At 42.6% G+C, this 10,784-nt stretch overlaps 1 protein-coding gene across 7 annotated transcripts in view; it reads right to left on the bottom strand.

The window, feature by feature from the left end:
- Window positions 1-1,243: 1,243 nt before the first annotated feature.
- Window positions 1,244-10,784, bottom strand: part of PARD3B (par-3 family cell polarity regulator beta) — a 1,028,888-nt gene continuing 1,019,347 nt past the window's right edge. For 4 of the 7 annotated variants that reach the window (XM_084998491.1, XM_021075042.2, XM_021075043.2 and 1 more), the window contains one exon: window positions 3,945-5,921. In XM_084998491.1, the coding sequence (XP_084854617.1) occupies window positions 5,564-5,921 (358 nt within the window). In that variant the 3' untranslated portion in view covers window positions 3,945-5,563. Of the gene's footprint in view, window positions 5,922-10,784 lie in introns of all 7 variants that reach the window. The other 3 variants (XM_084998493.1, XM_021075045.2, XM_021075046.2) reach the window with 1 other exon arrangement.

Raw genomic sequence — 10,784 nt, 5'->3', positions numbered from 1 at the left:
AGAGTGCTAGAGAATAAATCAGTGTCTATGTGTTTCAGTACGATTTTATTTACCAAAGATGGTGGCAAGTCTGTAATAGTATAGAGGTGGGTCAGAAGGAAGCACAAGAAGAGGCAGCGATCACATGGAAGCTTACTGAAGAGGGTGGGTGAAAAGTGATGGGGCTGAAGGAAGGCCTGAGAGGATGTCAGGAAGCATGGACATTGCTGGCCTCCATCTCATCAGATGAGGATGGGGGTGGGGAAGGGTGAGAATGATAAATGAGAAGTCAAGGATTATAGCCAGGGGTCCGGTTTGTAACTGTGAACATGGTGGTGCCATTGGCCAACACAGAGTCGCAAGAAGCAGGTGTCTTTGGAGAAAGCTTGTTTTCAGTTTGGACGTGCTGAATGCAAGGACCTAGAGAAAGTCCAAACGGGGATGTCTAGTAGGAAATTGGGTATGCATGTGCTTAGAAGAGATATCAGAGTTGGAAATTGTGAGCAAATCAGGCCGGGGTGGTAGCTGAAACCTTGGCTGTGGATGAACTTGCCAGACAGAGTGCAGGGCAGGCTGAGAATAAGCCAATAAAGCTGTTGGGGAAACACAGGGATGGTCTCGAGGAAAACTGACTCAGAATCATGTTTCTACAGACAAGCTTGTTTCCAGCATGAGAGAGGGGTCAGCAGTGTTAGATGCATTCATGGGTGCTGGGATGCATTGCCCAGATCCCACTCTAGGAACAAAGGGCTATTTCCCAGCTATTGGGAATACCTCCCAAAGATGATGCCCAGCTGTTAGCTCTTTGGGGTGTTGCCTTACCTGAAAAAAAACTGCCTGGGCTCAAGTCTCCCCTCCTTCCAGGGGTAACCCATACCTCCTGACCAAGACAGTGGATAAAGGCCCCTTCTCTTCGTCCTAACTTGGGGCAACTCTTTGGGGCCAGTGCAGCTTGAGATTTCCCTGTGGAGTTGGCGGAGCCCAAGCTGGGAGTTCATGGCAGCTCAGTCTCTCCCTCTGCCCCATCCTGTCTCCTTCCCCTGCCTTGTGTAGGTACTCAACCCAAGTGCCATTCTAAATGTACATCTTGCTTGCTCACTCCCATCTCAGCACCGGCTTCTCAGGTTGCCTAGCAAGTGACAGATGCTCTATTCTCGTGTCCTCTGCAACTGTCTTTGCTGTTCAAGGGTGAGTAGGACATGACCAATCTATTCCATCATCAAATCCTAAAACAAACCAGTTGTGGGTGAAAACAGACTCTGACTGACTGAATAAAGCTTTATTTTAATGCAAAATAACCAAGAAAAATTTATATATTCATATATAACAATATCCAAAATGTTTTCTGTGGTACAAATGGGATCATCCTAAAAAGTCTGTAAAGAATTCATTCTCCACCCCCATATGCCAAAATATGATCTCACATAATTTATCTTCAAAACTTATGAACAGACTTGGTATCACCTAAGTACAGGGAAACGCTAGAAAAAGTGATTGTATAGACAGTAGGTTGGTTTTGATGTTCCAGTAGTAAACAGTATTGCAGTCATCGTGGTTGGAACATAACACTGTCTGAAAGAGCTGAGTCAGGAGACAGCCTTGGGGGTTAGTTCACTCCCACTCTGGGCTTGTAGTTAAGTCTGACTTTAAAAGTCAGGCTGTGTGTGTGTCATTCTATTGCTATTCAAAGACATGAGGGAGAAAGAGTTTCACTTAGAAGTCGTAGCTGCATATGAGCTTATAGGCTTATTTTAGATAGTGAACTTTCATTCTCCTTTTTATCAGAACGGTGACTTTGTAGGCATATCTTAGGGAGACTCCTCTTACTGGTCTTACTGTGGCATCATTTCCATTTAAGTTGGTGTGAATGGGGAGTACAGGGGAATAGGATCGTGGACTGTTTCTGAATCCAGCTCCCTCCTGCCTAATTGCACTAAGTCCTTTTGGACTTTCTGTTGCTCGTGCACTCAGGAAGCAGTAGGGTGTCTACCCAACTTAGCACCAATTTGAAGACCTCTCATTGCGGATGTCAGAGTTTAATGCTGAGGGGAATTTTACAGACACACATCCCTAACCACACCAAACTCTCCAGATCTCTTTATCCCTCTGAAATGCTAAGTGTTCCTCCAAAGAAAATGAAGGCTGTGGTTACAGGTTAGGGAATAAACACTCTTTAAAGGCTTGATCTCTGTGCATAACAACCTTATTCCTGGCAACTCCAAAAGTTATCAGATGGATTTCCTCCAGAAGATAGATTCGATTTAAGAAGTTCATAAATCTTTGGAAGGAATAATGAATCATGTTTTAATGTTGTTTAGTGGTGGCAAAAATAAAGCTCTAGTGAAGTCTCAAATTTCTTCTATCAGTAGGTGTGCAAAGAGTTTCCTCCACAGGGTACCATTGGGTCTGTGGCTCTCCCCATGCTCTTGATTTTAAGATCTTTGCTCCGTGATGTACTGTGGCGTCAATGCAAATAGATCTAATAATCTAAGAATCAGGAGCATCACAGTAATATTTTCCCCAATTTTTGTGGTTATTCTATTTAAGAAAATACTCCTGATTTTGAGCTTGCCTTTCATCCAGGGATGTGATATTGTGGGGAAGCAGTATTATACCAAGAGTGATATGGCTGCAGCCCAGTGACACTGGGTTCATGAGATGATGTGTTCCTCTCCTTGTAGAGGACTGAATTCGCCTTCATCTGAAAGTGTTCAGTGGTCTACTCCCTTTCATCTCTCTACTGCAAAAAGGGACAAAAACAGAGCTCTTTAAAATATCTTGAGTAACTTGAGGCCAACACATCATTTTGAGGCTTGGATGACCTAATGGTCAGATCAGAAGCCGAGTGGCTGTACGTTGTTGGGTTTGCAGCTTGCTGTGACACTTTTCGTGGGGTATATTAGTATTCTGAGCTACAAGGATACACCTGACGGAGTTTTTTCAAGGCTATAAATAAACTGGGAACTATTTCCTGCTCCTGGGCACCTACTGATTATAGCCTGGTCTTCTAAATATTCTAAAGTACCTGTTCTAAATACTGGGAAAGAATACCGTAACCTCTGGGTGGTGACAATTGGAGGGTTGGTACACAGGCCTTTATAAAGCTTTCATTCAAGCTGTTCTTAATTGCTACTTAGCTTGATGAAGACTTGCATAATGTTAGCTTCTTTTGGGAAGGGCCAAATGGGACATATGTTATACTTCAAGCAAGAAAAGAACATCGTTATCTATTATCTTTTTTTTTGTTGTTGTTTTTGGTCTACTTTAATAGTACCTTCACATCACTGGCTGCCCCTTAGAATTAGCAACTGTTTTATTGCCTGTGTATACAGTACAAAACCATGTTTGGAGCAGCTTACCCTGAGCCTGAGTACAGGAGATATTATGCTCACACAGTGGCAACATGGTGAAAACATGTGCATTCTTCCTACAAGGGCCACTTCTCCAGCACACACAGAATATCTCACCTTACGCCGCTGCCCCTTGTGGGACCTTGGCCTTAATCCAGAAGGAGTCTTCTGGCTTGGTTATGTCCAGTAGTCTACAGAAATTTGGTTCAACTATGGAACATCTTGAAGAGCTGATTTTTAATGCTTCAGAACACATCATGCTTCCCTCATCATTATCTCCTTGAAGGTTTATTCAGTTCGAGGCAAAGGCAGCTTGCAGCGTGTTGGCAGGGAAACCCTATAGCTCATCTGCATTCCACCTCTAGGTGAGCAGGGCCCAGTCCTCAACCTCTTTGCACAAACTGCAGACAATCTAAAGGTGCCTGGCATAAGAGAGATGATAGAGGGCAAAAAACAACTTGACAGTCTACTTTCAAGAGGGTAAGTCAATTGTAGTTTGGAAAATGATACCTCTTAAAGTTTAGTAAATAATACTAGTTAAGTCTAAAACCACCAGTTGCATCATTCTTGGTAACAGAACTATTTTAAATTAAAAAAAATAAGACTAAACTGGGCTAGATAGATACTCTATATATTCAATGATACTATAATTTATTAAATCCTATCAGTCAGAGGTATTCTAATCTCAGCCAAAATATGTCTAAATTGAATTCAAGACTTTTTTTTTTTTTTTTTTTTGGAGGGAATGAAGAAGGAATGTAAAAACACTTAAAATATTTCAAGAGTCACTGAACAAGTTGAGGCTCCTGTGCTTTACTGTTTCTTGGTCTTCTCGTGTTCTCATTTGGGTCAGGTTGTAGGTTTTAGAGATTCTGTTGAAATAAGTAGAAAGCTGCAAAGCACTTAAGAAACTGCGGTGGGTATGGGAGGGTGTGGTTTCAGCTTTTCAAAGCTATAAGACCTTCTTTTCCCAACTGGAGACCTTGGCCTTGCCCTGTCTTTTGTTGATGAAATATAGCAGATATAGATTGATTTAGTTTTATGCTCCTTCTCCCGTCCCTGCTATTTTCTGTTGTTTTTTTTTTTTTTTCCTTTTTATTCCCTTTCTCATCACACTTTCCAGAAAGCATTTTTATTTTCCATTCTCCCTACTGGTAATCACATGCCGACACACACATACACACAGACACACACACACACAGTCACCACCAACTACCTGCTGGTTATCGTTCCCAAAGAGTTCAGTCAGCCCCGCCCTGGCCCCAGGTGCATATGGTGCTATTTGGCACTGAGTCTGGAATTGCTGTTTCCAGAGCACTACTACCTGTGCGACCTAACCAGTGGGCCCTCTTTTTCCCACGTATACCTTAGGCTCAAATGAGAGCCTTAAAGTAGAGGCCCTGCTTACACTAATTAGAGGCAGGAGGTTTGGGGATGAAGCTGTAACCAGGTATCTCCATGCTATTGTGCCTGGGAGGTGGGAGGAAGGAAGGTCCTTGGAATTTCAGTTCTCTTAACCTGATTGCCTTGGTCCTAAGAATGTATTTCTTCTGGAAGCTCTAACTAGCTTTGCACATTCTCCCAGGACACTAATACTGCACTCACATCTTACTTTTAGGAAACATGAGATGCTTATACCAAATGAGTGGTACCGAGAACCTGAGAAATTCTACAAATAAATGTAGTCTTCCTCTTGTATAAAGCATTTTAAGGAGATCACTCCTCATGTTTGCTGCGGTTGTTTTCTCAGTGAAAAAACTACTCATTTAGGATGCCCATTATGTACAGCCACTCTTCACAGACTTAACTCTAATAAAGTGGCTGAAGCTTAGCCTCTGATTGGATGATGATCCTGGGCAGAGACTGGACGCATGCTGTCAATTCTATGGGGTGTGTGTGTACTCCAGGGAGGTGGCATGTTGTAGATCTCCACTGTTATCTGTCTGTTTAGTTACCACTCTTGGTGAACTAAACAAACTCTAAAATTATTTCATGTATCAGGCAGTATTTTTTTAGGGCCCCACCCCTCCTCTGCCTTCTGATTTCCTTCCCAAACTCCTGTCTCATTTTTCCTCTCTGATTAGCAACCAGGTGTTGCAACCTCAGGGAGAAAAACCTAACCTGTACCACGCAGACAGAATTCTTAACAGGAAGAAGGCCTTAGTGGGTAGGAAGAACAAAGGTGATGTTGGATGTCTTCCTTTCTGGGCTGGGCTGAGCTTAGTGGTATTCAGCTACACGGCTGCCGTCATGGGGTTCTTCTGCCGAGGATCCTGGGTTCGGTATGGATACTGATCTGGGCTGCCCCCTCGGGGCCCTGGTCTGCCTATTTCCTGGTAGGCTGGTACTCTGTGGTGCTGAGGAGGGGAAGGCGGAACGTCTTGTCTGAAGGGTCCTTTGTGCTGGGGGGCTGGTGGGGGTGGGTAATACTGGGGATACCGGAGATCTGTGAGCCTCAGATCTGGGGGGCGGGGATAGCTCCCTTTGGGAGGATGCACAGGATGAGCCCCTGGGTAAAATGGAAGCTCCCTTTCCTTGTAGAGCCCTCGAGGTGCTGCTGTCAGATAGTCTACAGGATCTGCTGGTCCTCCCCTGGAAAGAGAAGAACAGACATACATCAGTATCTCCTAAGCTGCTCAGTGAACTTCACATTCATTAGCCTCCCATGGAGTTTGGTGTGGCCACGGATTGGATCTGGCCAATGGGATGTGAGCAGATGTGATATGTCCCCTTAAAAGGAAGAGAGGGACTCTCCTCTTCTCTTCGCTCCTTTCTGTTGGCCACTGGAGTGGCCATATAAGACCACAAGGAGAAAGCCATATGCTGAGGAAGGCTGAGCAACAAGAAGGCAAGAGCCTGGTCCCTTGACACCATTGAGCCACAGTGTCAGTCAGGACTGACTGGTGCCTGAGAGAGCAATAGACTTCTGTCTTATTTGTATGTTGACCTTTATCATTATGACCGAGCTAGTTGCCTAAATAAGGCAGAGTTTGTCTCTGGTAAAGCTGGATCATATGCCCCTTCCCCAAAGCCTGACTTTGATGTGGCGGTAGAAATGCACACATTATTTGGGGTCATGAAACCCCCAGGGACTGTACTCACTTCTCTCCTAGGTGTTTGCGGTGCTCTTTACATGGGCCATAGTCTTGGTCTAACTCTGGTTGGTGTCTGTCACATCTCTATGTGGATTAGTGTGTCCTCCTCTCTCAAGAGGTCCCAGAAAAAGTCCTAATCTAGAGCTTGGAATTACCCACCCAAAACTGTGATATAAAGCAATTCTACCGCAAAGTCAACAAGTACCACCTGGCCAGTAGCAGAGGGGGAAGAGCCAAATCAGCTGTAAGTTGCACTGTGTAATGAGTCCGCACACAGAAAGGTCCAGGGCAAGAATAAACACTAACAGATTGAGAACTTTGTCTAGATACTCATGTTGCAACAGAAGAAAGGGTGGGGGAAAAAATATAATTGTAATGTATACATGAAAGGATAACCTGACCCCCTTGCTGTACAGTGGGAAAAAAAAACAAAACAAACAAAACAAAACAAAACAAAAAAACACTAACAGAAAGCTACCATGTCTGGATCTCCCTACTAAAACAACAAGCATCTTCTGATCCATTTGCCACAACAGAAGCAATAGGTCTCTCAACAATGTACAGATGACTGCATCTTATCTAGCCTGGGGTTAAACAGATGAGTTCTGTTCGCAGCTCTTAAAATCCCATAACCCTTCTGTGCACATATTCAGCACCACCATGCCCAGATCCTTCCCACTTTCTACCATTCCTATTTTTATTATTTCTTTTTAAAGGAAGACTTACTTTTTCAATGGTAATTAATGAAAAGCTCTCCACTGTCAGAGTACAAACTGGTAGGACACTTGAAAGTAAGGACAGGGCTGTAAGAATACAGTCTCTGTGGTTAATGAAGCACTGTCAGTGAGGGTCAGAATCACCCTGTAATCTGCAGAGTTTGATCTGAAAACAGCTCTGTAAGTTCCCAAAATCCATGGAGGTTTGATAGGCTCCAAGCTCGGGTCCATGTGGAAAGCAGCATGTGAACACATTCATAAGGTTGAGCAATGGCATTCTCTCTCCTTTTGGATGTCTTAATTTGGCTATGTATAATAATGAAAGATAGATCCTTGAGCCTGGGTTAATTTAGTTAGTGAGAGTTTTCAGATAAAAAAATTAAATTGTTTGTGTACAAGTTATTACAGCATCAACTGCTATTATTCAGTGTAGTTTGCTTTGCTCTATTTTAAATTGCCCATGACAAATAGAGCACAAATGTGTAATCTGTCACTCTAGCCCTGAGAAATAAAGGATGAGGATTTCATCTTCCCTTTCCTTTCAAATGTTATTCTTTATTTAGAAAACTTCCAGCATTCATTATATCTTTTATCATAAAATATTTTAAGTCCCCTCCTCCCCCACCGTGCTCATTTCTATTTCCTTTTGGTTCATGTTAGAGATTTCCGAAACACTTAAAAAAAATCCTTAACCTGTGTTTTCTTTCAAAATCTACTGAAGATATTTCTCTGCATGAAGTGAAACATGTGGTTTTTCTGCACTCATTTTAAGCCCTTGGGATAAATCACTGACATTTGCAACACACAAACATTATCTGCCTTAAAATGAACATACAACCAGTGTTCCCCCTGGACCCTCTTAGCATGAATGTTTCCTGTTTAAAATGGAAAGAGAGAAAGGAGGAATTCCAGGCCTTGGACTTTTAGGGTCCTGTTCTCTCCTTGGAGATTACTTTCCTCTAAAACAGAACATTATAAAACACAGACAGGCCATGGCTTTTTTTTAATTTTATTTGTGGACAGACAACCCAGATCAAGTGGTGATGGGGCAGAAGTCACCCTGAGAGTCATAGCCACCACGTAGGCTGTGTGCCTCTGGGGCAGTTTCATGTCTTCTCTGTCTGCATCCCTGGCCACTAGGTCACCTTTCACAGCCAGGGGCAGATGGCACAGAACCCAAGATGGTTTTATGGACCCACATTGCTTTCTCTGAAGGGAGACTTTATGTCTGCAAGTTTGCTTACATGTGGCAGAAACCAAGTGAGGTAGCTGTTCTTTGTCAAGAAATGAAATCATGGAAATTGTCTTTTTCTGTAGAACTCATCAAAACAGTTATCCTTTCTAATTTTTCAGAGAGAAGGAAAACAATGAACTGACCTATGAAAACACTCTTTTAAGGTTCAAAGAGTGCTGGAAGAATTTTTCTTTCTGGGAGGGAGGGGAAAGAGGGATGATATTGTTTATAATAACTTTTTTTTTTCAAAGTTGAGCATTGACTCTTACCAGAACTCCTAAGTGCTTGTGAATATTGTGTGTGTGTCGTGTACACACACACACACGCACTTAAAAGAACAATTTATAAACAAGAAAAAAAAGCCTGACTCATTAATGTAGAATTTGATAGGATAATGGAAGAAGAGGGAGCTGATATTTTATCTTCATTAATCTTGAGTTTCCCTTCTCATAGTACCTTTATGTGGATGCAATTTAATATTTGTAGGAAAGCAAAAACCCCACCTCATTCTGGAGCCTAAGAAATGCTTATCACAGTGACTGATGCTTCATGTTTTGAGCCATCGCTGAGAAATCCAGGGGAACCTTCCTTTGAAGATTCCAGTGAACACAAGAATCCAAGTAGCAAATTCATCTGCATTTTAAGACCATTCATTTTTCATGTGACCCCATGAGTTTTATTTGTATATGTTGTTATTTTTCTTGAAGAAAAAAAGCTTTCAATAGAAACTCTCACTCAGTGCCATATTTACTTAAGGAAAGAAAAACAAGCCTATGCTTTCTTTATGACATAACTCTTTGAGGAATCTGTTGTGAAAATATCAAACAGGATGGACAGGATGGCAGAGCAGAAGGACTTGAGCTCACCTTCTCTCATGAAAACAGCAAAATCACAACCAATTGCTGAACAACCATCAGTAAGAGATTGGAACCTACAAACAAGGTATTTTACATCCAAAGGCAAAGAAGCCACAACAAGATGGTGTGTGTGTGGGTGCTTTTGTGATATAATCAAATTGCATAGCCACATTCACAAACTGGAAAATAATTATATTGTAGAGGTACTCCCACAGGAGTGATAGTTCTGGGTCTCACATTAAGTCCTTCAGCCTGAGGGACTGGTATTGGGAGGAGGAGCCCCCAGAGCATTTGGCTTTGAAGGTTTGGGGGTTGAGTGCACTGGGACCCAGGGAAAAGCTGTGACTACTCCATAGGAGCCTTGGCAAGATCTTTCTTTAGGTGTTGGAGGGTCTTCTGGGGAGGCAGGGGTCACTTGTGGCTCACTGTGGTGGCATGGACAATACTGGTAGAGGCTCCAGGAAATATTTATTGGTATGAGCTCTCTGTGAAGCTGACATTTTGTCATTGAGACCAGGCCACGCCAAATAGCTTTTAGGCTCTAGTGCTGGGACACCTCAGGCCAACAACCAGCAGGGTTGACACACAACTCCACCTATCATCAGACAGCCTTCCTAAAGCTGTCCTAAGCCCACAGATTTTTCTAAACACACCTCTATATGTGGCCTGCACACCAGAGGGACACGACTCAGTTCCACCTATCTGTGGGAAGGCCATAGTCCTTCCCAACAGGAATCCTGCACAAGCCCCTGGACCAGTCTCACTCACCAGGGCATAGACAGAAAAAGCAAGAGGAACTATGATTCTGCAGCTTATGGAAAGGAGACCATAAACACAGGCAGTTAGACAAAATGAGATGGTAGAGAAATATGTTTCAGACAAAGGAACAAGATAAAAGCCCAGAAGAACAACTAACTGAAGTGAAGATAGGCAATCTACCTGAAAGAGAGTTCCAAGTAATGACAGTAAAGATGGTCCAAGATCTTAGAAAAAGAATAGAGGCACAGACTGAGAAGATACAAGAAGTATTTAACAAGGAACTAGAAGACTTAAAGAACAAAAATAGATGAACAATACAGTAACTAAAATGAAAAATGCAGTAGAAGGGATAAGTGCACTGGGAAGCAGATTGGTGGAAATCACTGCTGCAGAACAGAAACAAGAGAGAAAAGAAAGACAATCTCAGAGGCATCTGGGACAACATTATACACACCAACATTCACATTATAGAGGACCCAGAAGGAGAAGAGCGAGAAAGAGCCTGAGAAAATGTTAAAAGAGATTACAGCCAAAAACTTTCCTAACATGGGCAAGGAAACATTCACTAAAGTCGAAGTTCAGAGGGCCCAACCAGGATAAACCCAAGGAAGATTAATCAAACTGACAAAAATTAAAGAGAGATAGAAAATATTAAAAACAACAGTGGAAAAGCAGCAAATAACCTACCGGGGCAGCCCATAAGGGTATCAGCTGATTTTTCAGTGGAAATTCTGCAGGCCAGAAGGGAGTGTAATATATTTAAAGTGATGAAAGGGAAAAACTAACAACCAAGA

Source organism: Sus scrofa, chromosome 15, assembly GCF_054392235.1.
Source record: "Sus scrofa isolate SSC_HxYL_T2T_F1_AM1 chromosome 15, Sscrofa_HxYL_maternal_Yorkshire_Landrace_v2.0, whole genome shotgun sequence".
Taxonomy (NCBI): Eukaryota; Metazoa; Chordata; class Mammalia; order Artiodactyla; family Suidae; genus Sus; species Sus scrofa.
This window is presented reverse-complemented; position numbering and strand designations above follow the sequence as displayed.